The sequence below is a fragment of the Coturnix japonica genome, chromosome 4, assembly GCF_001577835.2.
Source record: "Coturnix japonica isolate 7356 chromosome 4, Coturnix japonica 2.1, whole genome shotgun sequence".
Classification (NCBI taxonomy): domain Eukaryota; kingdom Metazoa; phylum Chordata; class Aves; order Galliformes; family Phasianidae; genus Coturnix; species Coturnix japonica.
This window is the reverse complement of record NC_029519.1, coordinates 21820569-21841922: the sequence shown is the minus strand read 5'-3', so window position 1 is coordinate 21841922 and position 21354 is coordinate 21820569. Positions and strand designations below refer to the sequence as shown.

Here is a 21354-nt window from a genome sequence, read left to right as displayed (position 1 = left end):
TCTTAGGTTTTGCTGTTATTTATAAGTCATGCACTGCAATTAATTGCTTAGAGCCTCTCAAGAACAAAAGAAACCCACATGACGAAGGATTTAAGTTTAGAAGTTTACTATCATTAGCTGATAAAATTGAAACTTTATTTTAAAATTCATTGCTGGAATTTAGCCTGCGTCTGTATTGTAGCCATTGTTGTGTTTGAAACTTCCCATCTAGATTTTACATCTGAAAAATGGCATGGCTCTGAACTAGCATCTTACTTGATGGACAACATCAAACGCATATCTGCTGTCTCACCTTTTGCATGTTTATCTGGAGTGGTTGATGATGATCTATTTCACGGGGAGAACATTAATAAAGTAAGTTATCGTTTCACAAGGGGCATAATTTATTACCTGTTAATAACAATATTTTATTACCATCTTGTTCCCACTGTCCAGCATGAAGGCCTCAAGGATTTCTCTTGAGAAAAAACAAATTATAGTCTTAAAAAGAACCAGCACTGATTAACACCAAATTATAACAATGCAAGAAACACAAAACACATGGATGTAGAAAATAAAATAAAATTTCAGTTTGCTTTCTTGGAAGATCTAGGTTCTTTTGCCTGTCCAGTGAAGCTCTCAAAGTTTATAGAAAGTTCAGCTTCAAGCCATATTTCTATTTTATTTCCACTTTATTTAAAAAACAAAAACAAAAACAAAACTCAATCATGTAGTAGTTTCAAGAAGCTTAGTAAGGCATACATTATTGCATGGACCATTTCCTTCTGTATTTGTTTAGCGATTATGTTAGATAACATGAACTAGGTAAACTAATATAAATCAGTATGTTTGCTGTCAGTTTGCATTTTGCAGTGCCCTTCTACACGTCTGGTAGCATTAGGGAGTTATCACAGAATTCATGATTCCAATTAGAATGAGAAAAATCAAATTACTACAGTTTCACCCTTAAAATGTGCCATGCATAAGCTTTATATGCTTAAAATATCAGCAAGAGTCTGAATACATAGCACATATGTATGGAAAAGTCCCCATATAAAACTCAAGAGAAATCTAGCTGCCTAGATAAAATATTCATGGATTATCATGAAGCAGCATAAGTGAATTTAACAAAATATCCTCCATCTACAGCCTTTGTACACTTTGTGCAGATATTCTGACTTGCACAGGCTTACAGCTGCAGGTCTGCAGTTGCTGCTACATTAGTGGCACAGAACATACCCCAACAGTTGTTCAGCAGGCTTTTTTTTTTCTTTTTTTTTTTTTTCCTTTCAGGCTGTACTACACTCCCTTGGAATTAATGCCACAAACTGCCCTCTACTTTCTTTGAAGAAGTATGACAATCAAGGAAGAAACAGGCCACTCAATGCATACGCACTAGACTTTTATAAGCATGGCTCCTTGATTGCCTTGGCAACTGACAACTGGTATGCACTACCGCCTTTAATATAGTAAAACAGTAGCATTGCTTTCAATGCGGTATAAATACATCTTTTTGCTTTTAAAGACTTCTCTTTCTGGAATTTAGGCATGGAATGTATGTTAAATGCGATTACAGTTGAATGTTACAATTAATACAAAAAACATATAACAATTCTAATTTTCAAAAAAAATATAAATGCGAAGTATTTACTTAAGCAATACGTTATTTTGAGATTATGCCATTTTAATCAACCTTCTTGATCAAAACCACAAACTGGTGTAGAGGAAGATCATAATTATAGAAGCCTGTCTTTTACTTTAGCAAGGAAAAACTTGCTAATGATTCAAAGTTATTATCAGTATTGCTTCACCACTTTCTCCTTTCTTAATCTTCTTTGAGCATCTGGCAGCTTGCCCTTACAACTCAATTCTGTTCTTCTTTCAAAGGAAAAACAATAACATCTCTTACCGCTCTCTGCAACCAAATGAAAAACAAATGACACACCCCAGGCCCCATGCTACTCAGCCTTTACAGTATATCATCATACTTCCATGTGTAAAGCTCTGGTACATGCTGTTTTAATCTCTTCTTTCCTTGTGGGTCACTTATGCTCTAGTATTTCCAAAACTAGAGTTTTTTATTTTATTATTTTTTTAAATTTTATTTCTTTTTTTAAATAAACACACATTAACCTGTTTAAGATCATGATTTCTCCCTTTCCTCATTCTCAAAGCCTATCCACTTCTTTTTGGAATACCTCCTCTTTCTGCTTCCTGAGACAACGGGGCAATATGTATTCCATGAACTGACCTGGCCACATTATCAAAAGACAAGAAAATACATTAATTTCAATACAATACTCATATGATATTCATAATAACTAGGAACTGAAATTTCTTAAGCTGTATTCCACCAAGTAGTGATCCTCTTTGTAAATTATAGTACCTTAGACATTAGTGGAAAGCTACTCTCCTCTGTCTCCTGCTCACTTTAGTCAGCAGTTTCATCTGAAGCAAATAGCCTTCCCATTCAGTTTTGGACAGCTTAGTTGTTCCAGAAGCTGAAACTATGTTCCCAATATTAACAAATTTATTTTCAACCATGAGTCTCAACAGCTTGGTACGACAATAGAAGCACGTGCCTCCATAGCACTATTATATGCTGAACTTACAGTTACTCTACAGTAATTACACTGAACTAGTGTATCTGAATTTGAGGCCACGCAATACATTCTTTGCATCTCAATTTACTTGGCAGGCTTTAACGAGGTAGTAGGATGATGAATATTTTTTATTATTTTTTTTCAGGTTAAATGAAGGAGAAGCATACTACCTCCTAAAGGATTTTGTACTCCTCATTCAGTCCATACGGTATGATGAATGATGTTCAACTTGTGCTTTCAATATTTACTATCTCAAAAAACAAAAACACTTACAAGTGAATATAATGCTTTTTTTTTTTTTTTTTTTTTCCTTTTTGTAAAAAATAGCACATCACTGAGTGAACTGTGCGATGATCCAAACGATCATGTTCTACTGGCATTTCAGAAACTGGGAGAAGTCTACCAAAGTAAACTGAATGCAGTCTAAGTATTTTGGTTACAGTGGATGATTAAGAGCGTGTTAACTACATGTGTGTGGTGGAGCGTAACACACAGAAATACCTACAAAAATCAAAGAACCCAAACCTAAAAACAAGTACTATATAATAATCTTACCAAATATACCAGATGCGTGATCAACTATCTCTTAAATTATAAAGTGACTAAAAGTTCAGATGTATTTCATTATAAAATCTTAGTAAAACCCAGTATTAGGAATGAAAGATTACCACAGAAAATTAATCTTGTAATATTAATGTTTTTAGTAATTCTAATGTCAATTAAATTACCGCTTTTAATATATTTCAAATGTAAGTAATTGCACATTGTGGTATCTCAGATTTTTTTGAAAGCAGTGATTTATTTTAAGACATCCCTCAAATGTATTGAACAAATGTAAGAATTCTGAGGAGCTAATCTCACTAGCTGTAAGTAGAATAGCACTGGAAACTGTCAGCTCATTTCTTTGGTAATGAAAGGTAATTTAATTCTGATTATTTTACAACATTTTAATAAGTAGTACCTTTATGAACCTTTATTGAAGCTCTTAACTCTGACTGCAACTGTAGGGTACAAAACTTTTAGTAGAACAAAGGTTTGTATAAAAATTAAGTTTAATAAAATGCTCCAACCATACATTAAATTGCCTCATTTTTCACCTGTTGTACCCTTAAATTAAGAAAGATCAAAGGCAGTATTAGCATACTACTTGACAAAGTTCTTTGCAACAAAAGCTGACTAAAATGTTTTCTATTTCTATGCTTAGTGGTTGTTTTTACAGGAAAAAAAGTAAAACTTTTTCATGTGTTAACTCTTCTTCAGTTTAACCACACATTTTTGTCTTCCTGTTGTCTACATATATAGCTGTGCATATATATATATACATACACTCACTGTTCAGAGTGATAATCAGGCTTTGAAAGCATCCCTCACTGCCACAGAATGACAGAATGGTTTGGGTTGCAAGAGACGTTTAAGACCCTGTAGTTCCAATCCCCTAGCTATAGGCAGAGACACCTCCCTCCCAACGAGGTTGCTCACAGCCCCATCCAGCCTAGCCTTGAACATCTCCAGGGTGGAAGCATTTACAACCTCTACAATGACCAAGAAGCTAGTGGAAGTTATTCTCTATCAATAATAAGTAAAACATATATATTAAGAGAACAATGTCAAATCCCTTTTCTTTAAATTAACTAGCTCTGGTGTTCATCAGTTTAGCACTGATTAATCAGCTGAGGCAAGAGTGGGGTCAGCTGCGGGTGCACAGGTGAAAGTTATGTAGCTGTGCTTCCGGGAGGGGTGGAGCTTGACTCCACCTCCTCTGAGACCTCATTTAAGGGCTGACCCTCACTGAAGCAGCATCTCTTGGAGATTGCTTACTAGTGAAGATCACCTCAGCTCCTAGTGTCATCACTGGTGAGTTCCCCTTTTTCCTTATACCTTCTATACTTCTACTAACATCCTTGTAATTACCATTCTTGTTAATGCCTGCATAGTTACCACCAATACAGAAGTGCAATTTCCCTTTTTCCTGATGTTTCACAAAGTTTGAAGGAGATTTTGTTTTAAAAGCTATATCCTCATAATCTCATCATAACAGCAAGCTAGTATTTATCTACTAGTTTCCAAATTGCTGCCAAAGGGAACTGAAAATTAAATTACTTTTTGTAAATGCAGCGTTTCAGAAGTGTGGCTGATATACTTCCATGCATACCAAGAACAATGTTGTAGCAATTCAATTGCAAATGGATAGAACTATTGAAATTAAACTAGGAGTTGTACTTTCATTATCCATTAAACACAGCATAGAAAAAGAATACCGTCAAAGGGAGATCAAAGATTTTTAGTAATGTCTTCTACAATCTTTATTTCATGGCTTTTCCATGCTCAGCAGAATTATATTGTCTGTACATAACCCTAGAGCAAGTGCTACTGTACTAAAATAGCAATAATGTTATTTCCTGCTACTGAGTGTTCACTGAGCCTGCTTTTGGAGACATCTCAGTCTCCATGCTACTTGCAATGCCCAGACAGCACTTTGTGGAAAGTCTGTATTCTGAAAGATACAGTGCATGTGGTCAATTCTTAAGTCTTTAGGGAGACATGACATTTTTCATTGTTTTTCAACTTGGATTTTTAAGAAAAAGAAAAAAATACTTTAGTATATTGCACTTGCTGATAAGCAGCTATGTTTCTAACACATTCCTTAACAGGGAAGATTATCATAAAGAACAGCTATAAAATGACAGATATTCCCACTGTTTAATATGTTATGCAGTGTTTATTTTATTCTATTGTAAGTGCAGTTCTGTTACATTTCACCCTCTTCATGTCTCTGATTTTCTTCTAGCAGACACTTTGTCTTCTGTAAAAGAAAAATATTCTGATGCACTGCTGGTATCACTAGACACTGATGTTTGACTTAGCTTTTCAGTGTCAGAATCGCTGTCACTTGACATTTCTCTGGTGTCGTTTACAGAACCTACTGAAGGCAAATCACTGCATGCTTCAGGAGAACAAGCTGTATTTTGAAATGGCACAGACTCAAATTCTTCTTTTCTCCTGGGACAGGAATAGTTGCTTTCAGCAGTAATTTCATTTTCTTGATGTTTTATCTTTATCTCTTGTTTTGTTGGAGTAAGTTGAGTGCAAAATGCATTCCCATTGTTAATAGGAAGGACTGCTGAACATAAAGGCCGAGTACAAGAAGAATTAATATTAGCAAGTACATCTGCACTTCCAATGTTCTTAGATAAGTTCATACAAAGAGAAGAGCCTTCACATTTTTGATGACTGAGTCTAGAAGCAGGCTCTGCACACACTGGATACGCAGAATTTCCTAGATTTAGAGGTGCTTTGCCAAGAGACTTCATTTTTTCTTTTTCGGTTTTGTCAGTACCATTTCTAGACAAAAGCACAGAGGAGGAAGTCAGTGAATCAGAGGTATTTTTGACAATATCTTCACCAGCAATTTCATTTGGATGTAACTGAAAACTGTTATTTTTGAAGGAAAATACACAACTGCTGGGGAGAAGGGAGGACTCAGAGATAACATTCACTCCAGCTGCAGTGGTGGTTTCTGAAGTACCACTAGGTACAGTTGTGATGGACTCTGAGGCATTAGTGTTTTGTTCCCATGCGACAGATGGTTTCAGTGTACCATCTACAGTTTTCTTTAGAGATGTGTTTTTTCCCATGTGAGATAGTACATTTAGGTCAGGTGTCTTCTCAGATTGGTTAAAAAATGAACGTAATGACAAAGTCTTAAATGAATCACTGACTTCTGATGCTGCTAAACATTCTCTTTCTGAACTGCCATAGGAAAAAGAATAAACTGGTTTCTGACTTCCTACTGATTCTAAATTACAAGTAGTTGAAGCATCAGAAACTCTGGTTTTGGCTACAGAGCTACATTTTCTAAATTTGTTTTCACACTGGTTATCTGCTTTACCTTCACAATCACATTTTCCTAGATAAAATTTAGGGAAAGAATATTTACCATCTTTCAAGGAACATGTAGCTGCATCTTTAATAAATCTAGGTAATGAGTTGCTAAATGCACCGGAAGCAGAAAAATCTAAATTTGAATTTGGAACAGTAACAGCTACTGATGCTGCTGGCTTTAAGCCCAATGAAACACTAGACTTTGTGTCCATTTCGTTGGATACTGTAATTGCTGATGGCTTTGGCAAATTTTCTTTAATTTCTTGGTCTTTTGAGTTTTCTGGTAAGGCTGGAGTGGTTGCTTCCTCTGAACTTCTCTCATGAGCTAAGCTTAAGTCACCATTTGTTTCAGACAATTTAGTACTGGTGGATGGGATGCAATGATTACTAGTTCCAGGAAAGCTTGTCTTATCAATACCACCTTCTCTTGACAGGGTTTCCACTTTTACTCTATCCACGCTATTTGCTTTGGTAGTTGAAGATACAAGAGGAATTCCTGAGGACTTACTCTTCAAAGCCTCAGCAGCCACAAACTCATACTTTTTACTTGCAGGTACAGTTTGTATCTTGAAGTTATTAAGTTTCTGATGTTCCATGTAGTATTTGTAACGCAGCTCCTAAAAGTACATAAAAATATCCTGTTATTAAGCAAAATGGAGTACTTAGGAGTGCAGAGGTTATAAAAATCTTTTGATTTAGGGAGTTATATATATATTATATATGTTCTAAAAGTATTTATGATTTATTATTTCCATTGCTGCTAAGTTCAAGTTTTTGATGAAAAAGAAATCTTTAAAAACAATTGAACAAGATACGCATGAAACCCTGATGACACAGTAAGCATTAAAATAAGGAACTATGGGAAAAGACTGTCAAAACCAGAAACAGCTAAATACACTAGCTTAGACATTGTCAATTTCTTAAAAACTCATGAAAAACAACGTTCTGAAACCAATTTAGTATTCTACTGTATATAATTAACTATATTAAATTATGTTTGCAATGGGACTAGAAAGTGGATGTTCTCCAAAATAATGAAACAAAAGAAAAAAATTTGCCATTATTATTCCCAGAACATCATGTGATTCACTACCAGCAACACTTCATTAACTGTAACTAGCTTCTTCCTGTACAGAACAATAGACACTGAGCCACCCACATGTAACTGCTATTAAGTAGAAAGAAAAAAAAATAAAATCTTTCTGTATAACCAGATAATTGGAAATTATGCTAAAGAGAGATTGGACTCAGCTTGATGTCCAAATATAAAGAATTTTTATTATCTTCTGAAAACAAAACATAGGCAAATTATTTCCTCTTTAAACAGGCAACAGAGAAGATAATTTGTATCAGAAAGATAAAGGTGTATGTGAAAGCAGTTAAATATACACAAATACAAATTAAAAACCACAATCAAAAGCAAAACATCTAAGGCAGCATAAAAGTACAGGCAGAAAGTTGTATCATAACAATAACTTATCCATACTTACAACAGATGCGCAATCATACCTCGTGACTCAAGTTTTGAAACACTGGCATTTCTGATACTGACATTAAGCGAGTACAAATCCTACCACTGTCTGTCAGTGATTCCTCCTGTCCTGCTACTGGCTGAAAAACATTTTGCAGCAGATGTTATATTTCTTTTTTGATACAAGAAAACAAAATACAGAGTTGTTGCCTCATAGTCAACAACTTACAAGAAATGAGTTGGGCATATTCTTCTGGTCCTGACCCTGTTTTATAGTATTTTCTGTTGTGTTCTCATTTCCTCCAGAAGGTAGGTCTATCAGAAACAAACAAACAAGACAAGGAGGGCATACAAAGTATGGGAATTAATGCTATCGTTTCCTGGTGAGAAAAGAAGTTACAACTGAAAACAATCTATTTTATAAATGAGTAGGAACATTGCTTTAATACACTTTAATACAAAGTTTATGCCTTTAAAATAAATCAGTGTGTATTTAAATTGAAAAGGTAACTAAATTGAAAATATAGGCTCCAGGTAAAATCTGAAAGGTCTGGCACTTAATAATAGACTTACATTAAAAAAAACAAACAAAGGCAAACAAAAAACCAAACAAACCAGAAGTTCAAGAAACAGATGCTACAACATTAAGAGTCATACATAAATAAATATTTTATTCCTGTTCTTATTTAATGGACTCCTTTGTATCTAAACAGATTCATATTAAGAATAAAATTATACTGTTGTAATCAGAATCCTAGAACCTGGCTAAACTGTGACATTAAGATGCCTGCTTACAAGCATCTCTGTAGGCACCTGCAACAATGGCTGCATGTGTAAATTATAGTAATTATTCCCCATCTTCCAGAAATACAGACTAGAGACTTTCTAGAGAAAGCACATTTGCAAAGTATATTTAGAAGCAAGTCCTTGATGAATTTATCTTCTATTCATTTGCTCATATGCTTTCTTAACTCTTGGATACTCTTGCCATACCAATTCTTTTTGAATACAACAAGTTGCAGATTACTAGAGGGAAGTTCTGAATCTTGTACTTTTAATAAGTCCTTCTATCCTACCTTTATTTATGTCTACATTAACTGGCACTAACTTCAAAGCCAAGATCTCATTAACCACAGGTTTGATATCCATTGTCTTCTGAGTGTACTCTGGTGGCTTTTTGTAGCAAGATGCTATACTCATCAGGTCAAGCTGAGTTTTCATCCTGGAAAAGTAAACAAACACACACCTATTTCTTAAGGCTTATATGCCAACAAGATTACAGCTGCTTAATAAAAATTAAGAAATATTAAAAAAAAGAAATTAAAAAAAACAATCAGTAAAATGAAATTAGAAAATCTTCAGTGATATGTAGTTTCCCATTTTTTTTTTTTCTTTTTTAACTTAAAACCTTCTGCTTTACAGATCATTTGAAATATGTTTGATACACAAGGAAACTTGCAAAAAGTTGTGCCTCTAGTTCTAAAGAACTCCACTTCTAATGTTCTTGCTTAAACTTTGCTTAGAAAGCCATTGCACAATCAATAAATGTAATTAAGAAGTTTTCGAAAAAGAATGTTCCAGGTATGTGCATAGCAAACAGAAAATTAATTCACTGTGGAGTCTTCAGACATACATTTTAAGATGTATACAGGATATTTAAGAACTTCAGACATGCTTCAGTGTTCTCAAATTTAATTTAACGCCAAAAAAAAAATAGGCTGACACTGTTAAATTCCTATAGTTGGTTTTGGTCAAAGAGCCAATTCTCTGTAATCACAGACAATCTGAACTTGACAGATTTCCTAAAATTCTAAATACTGAGTATCCAAAAGTCTAAAAAGCATTAATGCCTTATTTAACAGATTATTTTCTTCATTGAACAATGATACACCTGAGCATATGTAAAGTAACTGCCTTCTTACTTTTCAATCTTAAAATTATAGCAAAGCATGAAAAGAAGTGCATATACCTTGTATTCAAGCCACAGGCCACCTATGAATAAAACAAAAAGTTCATTAGATATGGATGTATTTGGAGGATTTTCTTCCAATTCACAAAAGAATGATGCATTATTAAAATAGCTCTGAGACTTAACTTCGTACCTTCATTTCACAAGACTGTAGGAGATAAAGCTATTGACATAAAAGAAATAAGGATATTTCTTGGACTATGGTTTATCCTTTAATATTATATTAAGGAAAAAAAAAGTTATTTCAGAGACAAATTAAAGCATTTAAATAAAAAATAAGAATAATGACTGATTAAAGAATAGCAGTTCTTTAATCATTTCAGATAATTGTAAATACTCTAATGAAAGACTATTTTGTACTTCTTGGTGAGAGGAACCTCTTGAGATACTGCTATACTAAGATTTAAATACTCTGTATTTTGATTTTCCAGCAGACAAACTGTATTGCACATCTGATGGTAGATTATCAAAATAACTCCCTAATGGCATGAAAAAGTTGACCTTCATAGCTGTCAGCCTAATATGCAAGGGTTAAATCAGAAACTATACAGTATATATTATTTCAATCACCTTTAAACATAAAGAAAACAACATCTTCTGAATTCACCAAATATCACTGATAATCTTTAAAGAAAGCATTTCAAATGTTTCTAAAATGGAAAGTACTTTTATAAAGAAGCATAGAGTGAAGCAATTTTTTTCATTTGTTAAGTTTGCTTTTCCTGATCTGATCTTTATCACACCATGTAATGTATCAAGCACTACACAGTATCTTGACTGAGCTATATGACTGATAGCAAGTTTAAAAAGAGAGGAAAAAGAAAAGACCATCACCTCCAGGAAATGCTGAGGATCACATTCATGAACAAGCTTCTCACAATCGTTCAAAAGATTCTCAATGGTTTTCTTGTGAGTTTCTTTCATTTTTTTCCAAATCTGAATCTCCTTCTCTTTTTTACGTCTCTGATTTTCAAGATCTTCTGTCAACTGCTGTTTCTTTATTTCCAGAGTTTTGGAAATTTCTCCAAATGCCAGTGCAATGACCTCTGCCTCATTGTTCAGCACCGTCTAGAAACATGAAAACATAGCAATAGATGGAGATGTAACAGCAGTGACCACACAGAGCAATGTCTTATAACTTCAGTATGCATCTATGACACTATAACTTCAGTATGCATCTATTGCCCCGTCCTTGGAGGTGTTCAAGACCAGGTTGGACGGGGCCCTGGGCAACCTGATCTAGTAAATGTGTATGTTTGGTGGCCCTGCTAGGCAGGGGGGTTGGAACTACATGATCCTTGAGGTCCCTTCCAACCTGGGTAATTCTGTGACACATAAGGCACCAGCAAGCTCCGTGTTGTGATTAATCTATCATAAGAACCAAAGTGGTGCCATCGTCAAGCTATTATATTAAGCTATAAACATACAAAAATATCACATGTAACTCACCTCAGCATCATCTGCAGGACTTGAGATCTCATTCATCAGCTTCTCATTTATTATTCTCATTTCCTTTAGACTACTGAAGAAGTTCAACTGTAAGGCAACAGAAACACTTGCTATGACTCCAACAACTTCATAAAATAAACACGTTCCAGTAACTGTATAGAATCACATCATGGGTACAACATACAAACAAAAGGGGTGATTCATTAATAACATTTACTGCTTTCCTGGTGCAACAGAGAAATGTGCTTTTGTTATTTATCTTAAAGTAGCATTTTCAGGCTGATCATCTCCAAATTGCATTAATGAATACAGGATTGCTTTATATGTAATGCGTTTCCTTAAGCTTTTTTTTTTTTTGTTCTCATAAATCCTTCACCCAAGGGCACACACACACTTCTGTCACAACTTTATTTTGGTTTGAGAAGCAACCGTACAATATTTATTTTTTAAATGTTCCACATTAATAAAATAGAAAGCTCTTCATAACAAAGTTATTTTTTGTTTTAATGAGCACCGTCACTGTTATTTTTCTTCCTTGCCACACTATACCATCTCTAAACATCTCACATGCAGCTTTTTGCAGACTTTTCTCCCCTGGTTTCCAGAAAGGCAGGCAAGCACTGATGGGAGAGTGTGACAGGAAGGAAAACTGTACTAAAGCAGCTCTTGGCTTAAAGAACTGTCAGTGCTGTAACTTCTAATAACCAAAGCGTCCCTTACCACTGATGAAAACATGCTCCATTAAAATGAGAGGTGATCACTAAAAGCAAATGGAAAAATCTGCTTTGCTACTGTCCGGCAGCCTCCAGTAAATGCACATTAAGTCCCAGGTTATATTCTACATCTCTTTCTACATCGCTGTTTCCAATTAGTTCATAACACACATACAAAACGCCTCAAAAACAACCACGAGCTTCCTCGGCTTCCTAACAAGATCAGCTTCTTCCTTTTTTCATGCTTGTGGTCGCGCTTCCTCTGAGCAGCCCGCTCACCTGCTCCTCCTGGTACACGGTGTCGATGAGGTTGATGGAGTGGAAGACGCCCTGGTGCTCCTCAGACACGCACTGCCCGCACCCCGCCTGGCGGCACATCCGGCAGTAGAGCTGCAGCAGCCGGCCTGGGTGCTTTTGGCAGCTGCTCCCGTCCCTGGTCGCGTTGGAGCGATACAGCCTGACCACTTCTGCCAGCGTGGTGTTGACAGGCAGCGCGGCCGCGCCGCCGCGGGGCAGCGGGCAGAGCTTCCTGCACAGCGGGCACGATACTCGGGACACCGCCGCATCGTCGCCGTCCGCTCCCTGCCCCGGCCCCCCCCGCGCACCGCGGACCTGCCCCTGGCCCCGCTGCTGCTGCTGCTGTTGCAAGCGGGCGGCCTCCGCCGAAGCCAAGCACTCCAGTACGCAGCCACGGCAGAAGTTGTGCGAGCAGAGCGGCAGCGTCACCGGCTCCTCGAACAGGGACAGGCAGACGGCGCACGTCAGGCTGGCCTCCATCTGCGACGAGCAGGCGAGCGACCGGGGCCGCGGCTCCATCTCCGCGGAGCCCGGCTCTCCCCATCGCCTCCAGCCGCGCTCCGCAGGCCCCGTCGCCATCCGGCCGGGGAAAAACGGTGCCACCCGCCAGCTGCAACCGACAACTTGCCAGGAAGTGAAACCGGGCGAAGGGGAGGCGGGGCACGGAGGAGATTGGGGGAGAGCAGGAGATTGGCAGGCCCGCCGTCCAAACAAAGCGGGGCTTGGGCTGCTCGCGAGAGTCCTTGTCCCGCGACGCCTGCCGACCGCTAGAGCTGCTGCTGCCATTTTGTGAGCTGTCGCGACCACGAGGTTCTCGCCTTAGCTGCTGGAGTGAGGCGTGCCGTGTGTGGGAAATAGTGCTTAAAGAAGAAATTTGCGGTTGAGGGAAGTGTTTTCCCTTGCACAGTGGTGAGGTGAGTTAGTTACCTGATAGCTACACTTTCAAGACTGACACACAAGTTTAGAGTTTTGGTAATGCTAATATATTGGCGTCGTGTTTATCATTAGCTTATTTTTGGACAGTCAGTTTCCCTCCTAGAACCATTCAGTCCGAAGTTCTGCCTCAATAATAATGTTTTCTACCTCAAATATTTTGAAGTTTGATAAACTCAAGAGGGACCTATCTAAAATTCCAAGTTTGTCAGTGGTTTTATGGCACAAAACAAGTGTTTGTGAAAGCCAAGATATACTGAAAACATGTTATTTTCAGACTCAGGGTGGTACAGTGCAACTGCATGAGGTCGAGCACATGTTTTAATAGTAGTGTTTTATTCAGTAATGCTGAGCCATGCTGGCAGAAGGTCACGGTACCTGTTTTAATCAAAGCAAAGGTCTGTGTCAAGATGGAAAATCTGTAGGAAAACAAGGCAAAACAAATGACAAAAACAGCACTGGAATATTACTGAAGTGTAACGTCTCATTTTCCCTTACTTACAAAGCTACTGTGGGAACAGACCTATACGAGACACAAATACATGTCCTAGGAAGTTTAATTGATAGACTGAAAATATTTTGATAAAGGAGTGTTCTGTTTATCTTTGGGGTTATGACTTTGTTCTACATTTCATTCATTTTGGCATGAGTTGTCACAAAATGTCCTCGGTCTGTTTGCTGGTACTCACTCCAAGGAGCACTGCTTTGAACCTTTGGAAGTGAAATGGGAACCACTGTGAGCCAGCTCAGAACTCACACCATAAGGCAAATCCAACACTCCTTATTCATTTAGTGAATTAAATTACAAAGGTGTAAATGAAATTTCAAAATATAATACTGTGGAATGGAAGTTCTCTACAGAAAGCCATGAAATGCCTCATCTTCCAGTGATTTTTTTTCCCCTCATCAAAACAGGTGTCAATAGAATTAAATGATCAGCAACCCCATTGTCTTAAAGCTTTGGAGTGCTGCAAGACTAAATCATGACTTTAGGCTTACGTAAAGTACTTTTTTAGCAGTTCTTCCATTAATTTTCTATAATAACAGTAACAGAAATATTAGTCTGAAATAAGGGTAAAACCATGTTCCTGACAGTTTGTTTACAGTTTTATTGTCTCAAAAAAGTTTTCAAATTTTCAAATTTGTCAAAACAATTGGCAAAGCACAGATTTTTCTGATCTTTTGAGTGATTAGATAACTCCTATAATTACAGTCTGTTGTGTATAGCTTTAATTTCCACTTAAAATCAATTTATACAGCCTTCAAAATCCATGAACTTCTTCCTTAATAGTCTTCGGCATCACCAGCGCAGATAGCAAGTAGAGCACTCTCGTAATGCCCTGAAGCAAAATGCTGCAAAAGAAAAAAATCCTGTAAGTGTATATCTGTCCTGGTTTCAGCTGGAACAGAGTTGATGTTCTTCATATTTTTAGGTATAATGCCATGTTTTGTCTTTAAATGAAAAGCATTTAGATAGCACACTGTTTTAGATGTTTGCTGAGCAGTATTGCACAGAACCAAGAGCATTTTAGTTTTTCAGCTTCATGTACTTTTCTGCCTCTGTGAAGCTGGCTGGTGCAAGAAGCTGTGAGGGGACAGAACTGGAACAGCTCTGACCTAAACTGGACAGAGATCTCTTATACAGCATAACAACATGTGAAACTCATTATAAAACTGAGGGCAGCCCCTGCCTAGGGGCTGGGAGGGGGCAGCAAGTGAATGGTGGTGTGTGGTGCTGAGCTACTGCTGTGTTAAACCACAACTTCACTACAATTGCTCTTCTCTCTGTGTGTGGCAAGGGTTGGAGTGTAGTTGTAAGATTTTTCTCAAATACTGAAATGTTCTCATGAGGATTCTGGGCCAGGTCTTTATTTCACATACCTCAGCCTTTGGTTGCTTAGGCACTTAATAATGATTTTCCTTAAGAAAATTTGATCAGTTCTGTTTAATGCTTCTCAAGGTGAACAGCAAAGAATAATGGGCAGTTTCCTGCAGCTACTGCACATCTCACAGCTGGAATATAGCAGCTTAAAAAATGCAAAGTATCTTAGCAAGAGTTGTTTTTGTAGTATTCACTAGTACTAAGGATGCAGAGAAGGAAGACTACTAGAGGAAGACTTATTCTGAAGGCTGAGATTTAAACATGAGTATAAGACCAAAGAGAACAGGAATCTGGTATTAACCTCACAGAACAGTGCGAAAGATGGTATCAATTAGTGTAAGAAATATCTTATGAAAAATATTTCTCAGAGTATTCTGTTCTGCTCTGTTTTATATACCTCTCTTTCTACCAAGGAGAGACAAAATCATGAAGTCTTGAGAATTTACTGCTCATTTACCTGGGTAAGCCTGATTCACTGAAAATGTATATTGTGGAAATTATTTAAATCCATAGGGATTTTAAATCCATAATGGATTTTTCTAATAGGGCTCTGCAAGTAGTGCCAGTGCTGATGTGTAAAAGTGATCAAAAACTTACTTTAATATCATGAAAGAGCGATTTCCCATATCTCTCCTTGTATCGCTGTCGTATAGTCATCAAGTCTATTTCACTCCTGGCAATGAGAATCCTTATGACTGTTTTATTGTGAAACCCAAAATCCTAAACAAGAGAAGAATATGTGAAAAAAACTAGGCAAGTTTATATTGCTCTATTTCCACCTGTGTATGATTATAGTAGTTTTTCATAATAAATAATTAATCAGGCCATCCATAAAGATACCTAAGATTTTAAATGGGTTTTCATAGGCTTTATTCTACAGTTTTCACATGCCTGAATAATGGAATTCATACTAATGAATATGATATATTCTCCATATGGGTATTTTAACTATGCTATGAAGCTTTCAGAAGGAAATTTACAGACAGTTAGGTAACCGTTTCTACGATTAGCTGTTGTGACTTGTTATGGGGTTTGTTCGAACTATACTGAAATCAGTAATCTATTTCACAGTCTGTTTCCCTGGTGTAATTGATAAAAATCATTGAGATTTTTAATTATTGATTCAGAATGTACGTAACTTGGATTCTGCAGTTCTGTTTTAACTGTTTCTAAACAAATATTTGTATTGTAATTGTGTGGAGCATGAAGATGTCCAATGATGCTTAAAGTAATCAAAACAACTTTGAGGTCCTGACGACCTATTTGGGTTGTGTAACACCAAATGGGGGATTTTATGATCTATAATATTTAATATTCAATATTTCATATTGAAATCTCTTTACCCAAAAGGCAAATAGTACATGTGGAGAATTTGATAACCACTTGAAGGCTAGATTGAAAGCTGTCCTGTAAACCATTATGGACTGTGATTTCAAAGGTGAGGTTTCAGTGTGAGTTTTGTTGTATTGCAACAGATGTGAAAAAAGCTTTTGTTGTGATCAGGATGTGGCTTGACTGTGAGAGTACACACAATTTCAATCTTGCATTTATTGAAAGAATTGTGTTCATTGAAGCTGTACAATGCGGATCTTTATTCTTAATCCTTCAAAACTTTTTCTAGTTACGTGAATGTTTCACTCATGTTCTCTGTGATCAGGACTTTTGAGAAACATCATTTTTCCTGATAGCTGATACTTTTGGCAAGCCTTTTTCACATCATGTGCCAGAATCCTCTTTTGGCCATTCAAATTATGCCTCTTCCCAATACCCACAGGATTTTCCTTGTTTCCTCCCTGTTGCCTGTTACAGGTTTAGTTAAAAAATGTGACAGTAGGAGCAGCAGCAGCATCTGGAAGAGGACACTGGGGTTCTGCTGAAGCGTTGCTGAATAGTTTTGCTCTATGGTTTTGTCTTGAATTTCATCTTTTGCCATTCCTGTTCTAAAATGATTTTTTGATATTTTACCCATGGCTGACATGACAATCTTATATAGATGACATTTAGAAGATTATACTTTAAGAATTATATGTAAGAGATTTAACTTAAGGTTTTATGTTACATTAAAAATAATATTCAGTAATGAATGAAAAACAAGGAAATACCTTCACTGGCTTCTTGTGGGAATAATTTGTGGGTGGTTTTTGCATTTACCTCCATTCTTCTTGGCATTCACATGATTTAACATGATACTGTTTATATGCAAAGGTAAAGTAACCCACAAATGTACATGGAACCAGGCAAGGAAATATGACCATTCGTCTTTAAGTGTCACTAAAATTATAATTTAATTATTTGCTATATGTATTAAATCCTGAGAGGAAAAAAATGTGTAATACAAAAAGTGCACATTCAGTCCTGCACAGCAGATGGAGCTACAACCAAGGAAAATAAAAACATTCAGTTTAGAAGAATATTTTTTTCTTTACCAGGCAGATTTCTTTAAAGGAATCAGAGTACTGAAATTATTAATGTTCTGTTCTATTGTGTAGGTACTACTGCTTTGAAATGCATTCAGGTGTCAGAAGTTTTAAAGCACACCATCCCATCTCCAAGATCGAGCCGATTGATTTGTAACTCTTTGTTTAAGAGTAAGCAAGCAAACTAAAATAGGAAGCTATGTTTTGTGATACGTGAAGAAGAATATCTACTTACATGGATCGCATTATGAAGTCTGTAAGCGAAGTAGGAAGGCTTGTCACGGACACAGAGAACTAGGAAAGAGATGTTACTACAGGTAAATATGAAATTGTGCTTTTCTTAGCTTATGTAGTGCTATCCACAACTCTACTTAAAACTAGGGTACCAGTTTTCACAAACATGGCTGTATTTGTCGGTTATAAAAGTCTGGTACTTACTTTGGTTAAGCACTCGTTACATAGAAGGGCTTACTAAAAATCAGGGAATGCTCTCATGTGACACATATGTGGAAATGCTATTAATCCATAAGTCTTCACCTAAATCTTAGAAGTTGTTTGTGTAGCAGTGAAGTCCCCAAAAATTTACAAATGATTGATTTAAGGTGTGTGGAACCAGTTGCTAATGCATCCATTATATGTTACGCCATATATGTTACCAAATAAAGAACAGATAGCAGTACCGCTTGGTCAGAATCTGCTGCTGCACATATTCATTTTCAGGTTTATGCGAACATGGAACTGAAGTTCTGTTCAAATTTCTTTTTCTAATGATCTCTGAACTTTTAATCAAACAACATAGGAAAGTAGAGGAGAGTATCAGAAAAAGAAAATTATTTCTATGTTTGATGTGTCATCTAAATATGAAGTGTAAAATAATATTTTTATATACCTATTGCAACCAGTAGTTCTTGAAAATATCCATCGTAACAGTCGTTGATGGCATCTACTAGGTCTTGCCCAGAGATATTTTGGAACTCCTGGAAAACTTGGAGGAAAAGGAATCTGACTTTATTCTGGTTCATTACAAGTGATCAATTTTCCTCTCACTTCCCACCTTCCTTACCATAACCGTAGACTGCATTTTTTCTGATTATATTATTATGCAGTGATTATATTATTTGCGTGATATAAACTTAAGGAATCTCAATGAGTAGTCTGAAACCTGGCTTCTGGGGCATTCTCTATAGATTCTCCAGTATACAGTTTTAAAGTGAATGCGCACCGATGTCTCTTTTTCACAGGAGGTTCTAATAAATACTCCTGCAATCTCTGTTTGTAAAACTTGTAAGAATTTCATGTCAGTAAGACACATTCCATGTTCAGCTTGGCTAAAGCTGGCCAATTGTTCATGGGTAATGAGAAGCTGTCACACAATATGCCTAACATGTCATTATCATTATCTGTACATACATACACAAAAGTACAGCGCGTGCTTCCATAAGCCTTAGGAAAGCAGGAAATTGTTCAGTTTGCTGCCTACTGCAAAGCTTACAGAGAACTACATTACCAGCAGAACCCTCAGATCTCTTGTACAGTGGGGGAATATTAGCGTGGCCAGATGTGTTACGTTATGTTAATCCCATAATCATCATCCTTACAGAAGTTGTGACAGAATTATTTGGTTGATTCGTGACAGCAAAGTAGTTCTAAGCTACTGTTGGAAGTTGGCAGAAGAAATGCAACTGCCTGCACAGTGATAAGCTTGTCACCAAACAGACTTTTTTCCACAGCAGAGCAAAAGACATCTCAAATGTCATCAAACAGACAAATTTCTTAACTATGGTGGAGGATTTCACTTTTTCTTTTCTTCTGACCTTTAATTGTGCATGATTGTCTAGTTTTAGGTAAAAACATGCCATTATGTTTCTGTGATTGTATATATTCTTTAAGAGAGAGCAGATGTGGACTCTGGAAGTCCCCCCTTCAAAACATCTTTGAAACTTTCATATGCTTGCTTTAGTGCTGCAGTGTATTCAGTTGTTTTGGTATAGAAGCAGTCACTGAAAATGCCCCTACTGCCTCTCGCAGGGTGTTTTCACTCATAGATTAGAGCTGCTAAGGAAAACAAAGGAAATAGTTCAGAAAAAAATCTATCTCATTGTGTGTACACTAAGTGAAGTCATAGCCTATGCCTTTCTTTGGTTATGCATCCTTCTCTTATTAGGCTGACGTCTCTCTGTCCTATCTACTCTAGTCGGTAGTTGTCAGGCAAAGTTGTTTTGCATTACTTCCAAAATCCCATCAACATCAGTGAGATTCTGAGTGTTATGGTTCAGGTTAATATTCTGCTGTCTGCTGAGCTTGATATGTAAACCTTGATCTTAATAGCAAGTCAGATTTTTCCTTTACGCTGTTTGGTCAAAGAGCTGAACCACTGGATTACCCATCCACAACTGCTGGTAACTCCTGTTGCACAGTATCATTTGAAGCATGTTTTTGTGTTCGCCTGTTTTTTGCTGACAGGCTTCCCATAGAATCTGTTATACCAGAAAAAGAAGAAAATGCAGAAGATTTTAAATAATTCTGAGTCACTTTTTAACATTAGCATTTGTTCTTTTTTTGTGTGTGAGAGATGCCCATGTCTGCCTGTATTTACCATTGCATCCTGAGCAGCTGTAGAAGGATCTGCATATCCTTCCATTCTTGTTCCCTGGGGGAGGGGGGAAATAAAAAAAATAGATGTTATGTTTCATTTCTTGAGATACCACACAGTTTTTTAACATTGGATCAATATAATAAATAGTTGAATTTGCAACTTCTCAAATTTTCATTTACAGCTTCATGTCTTCTGAACAGATGAACTCTGAAATGGCAAACTGTTATGAGAGGAAAGCATTGTGGAAGTGGATGGACTTGTCCCATAAACCCATCCCGTTATTAGTCTGATTTTAAATGGCATTTCCCTCGCTCCCCCCCCCCCCGAAGGCTATTGGTGCTCTGTTTGTTATAATACATGACTATGAGAGAAAAGGAGGCGTAAAGGTAGCATTTGCTGTTGACCGCTTATTTCTTATCAGTATGTGTATTGCAAGGAGAATCCTTTCTCCACGCATGAACTGTAGGAACAAACACATCAAAAAACATTGATTCTTTGCCAGCTTATAATCACTGTCTGAAATAAAGATCCGAGTCTGGAAAATTGTTTGACAACTTTGCTATCTAAACCAAAGAAGAATGCTTAAAACATTCCCATATATTTAATAGCTTTTCAGTTACATAAATCAAGATGATGTGTTTTAGTAAACACACTATGATCTGAATTGCATAGCTGTTATATGAAGAAAACAGCACACAAATTCAGGAATTGCTTTTTTAACCATAATTGCCTTTTAGGAAATGAATCAACCCTGGTTGTAGACTCTTTAACAGTCTTAAGCTGTATGCAATCACTGCTTCAATGATACGTGTTTGAAGCAACTTCAGAATTTAAAATTGCTTTTTTATGCATGTGATGGTGTGGATTAAAATTGTGCATCATCTGTCAACTCTTGGGATGACTGATTTGTAGTTCTTTCCTGTTAAAAATGTTCAGTTCTCAGACAAACATACATGGGAATGTAAATGCACTTCATGTTGCTGGCATTAGTTTTGTCATTATTTGTTACTCTGGTTTGTAGTACATCAGATGATGAGTGTAGTGACTACAGTGAGAATGGGAACATGCGATCTCAGGAAAACCATTACAGTGCTGTAGCGTAGTACTGCAGCTTGGCAGTGCTGTGTTGGAGTTGCTGTGTGATTGTAATTCTTTTGGCTGCG

At 36.8% G+C, this 21354-nt stretch overlaps 3 protein-coding genes across 6 annotated transcripts in view; 1 reads left to right on the top strand and 2 right to left on the bottom strand.

The window, feature by feature from the left end:
• Positions 1-3663, top strand: part of DDX60 (DExD/H-box helicase 60) — a 36548-nt gene extending 32885 nt beyond the window's left edge. The window contains exons 36-39 of one of the 2 annotated variants that reach the window (XM_015860867.2): positions 212-354; positions 1273-1424; positions 2728-2790; positions 2910-3663. In XM_015860867.2, coding sequence (XP_015716353.1) covers positions 212-354; positions 1273-1424; positions 2728-2790; positions 2910-3009 — 458 coding nt within the window. In that variant the 3' untranslated portion in view covers positions 3010-3663. Of the gene's footprint in view, positions 1-211; positions 355-1272; positions 1425-2727; positions 2791-2909 lie in introns of those variants that run through there. The other variant, XR_001554737.1, reaches the window with a different exon arrangement.
• A 1618-nt stretch (positions 3664-5281) lies between these two features.
• LOC107313007 (tripartite motif-containing protein 59-like) lies at positions 5282-13023 on the bottom strand. Of its 3 annotated transcripts, XM_015860870.2 has the most exons (9): positions 12346-13017; positions 11354-11440; positions 10739-10972; positions 9905-9927; positions 9012-9157; positions 8165-8250; positions 7974-8075; positions 6973-7081; positions 5282-5924 (listed from the first exon to the last, which is right to left on the bottom strand). In XM_015860870.2, the coding sequence occupies exons 1-9, from the start codon at positions 12940-12942 to the stop codon at positions 5890-5892; spliced, it is 1419 nt and encodes a 472-aa protein (XP_015716356.1). In that variant the 5' UTR covers positions 12943-13017; the 3' UTR covers positions 5282-5889. The 3 variants fall into 3 exon arrangements, with proteins under 3 accessions (XP_015716356.1, XP_015716355.1, XP_015716357.1); XM_015860869.2 differs by having other exon boundaries at positions 5282-7081; positions 12346-13023; XM_015860871.2 differs by lacking the exon at positions 5282-5924 and having other exon boundaries at positions 6972-7081; positions 7955-8075.
• Positions 13024-14449: 1426 nt separating this feature from the next.
• The window catches only part of ANXA10 (annexin A10), a 38165-nt gene continuing 31260 nt past the window's right edge, over positions 14450-21354 (bottom strand). The window contains exons 8-13 of the mRNA XM_032444173.1: positions 20192-20245; positions 19979-20072; positions 18485-18580; positions 17831-17889; positions 15776-15898; positions 14450-14649 (exon numbers count right to left, since the gene is read on the bottom strand). Coding sequence (XP_032300064.1) covers positions 14581-14649; positions 15776-15898; positions 17831-17889; positions 18485-18580; positions 19979-20072; positions 20192-20245 — 495 coding nt within the window. The 3' untranslated portion in view covers positions 14450-14580. The remainder of the gene's footprint in view (positions 14650-15775; positions 15899-17830; positions 17890-18484; positions 18581-19978; positions 20073-20191; positions 20246-21354) is intronic.

Bases quoted from the DNA above. Each gene is read 5' to 3' on its own strand.
- LOC107313007 (XM_015860869.2), bottom strand. From the start codon at position 12,942: ATGGCGACGGGGCCTGCGGAGCGCGGCTGGAGGCGATGGGGAGAGCCG. The intron at 9,158-9,904 runs GTATATGCACTT...TTACTTTTCCAG, and splicing joins GCCTGTGGCTTGAATACAAG to GATGAAAACTCAGCTTGACC. The intron at 8,076-8,164 runs GTAAGTTGTTGA...AATGTTTTTCAG, and splicing joins ATATGCCCAACTCATTTCTT to CCAGTAGCAGGACAGGAGGA.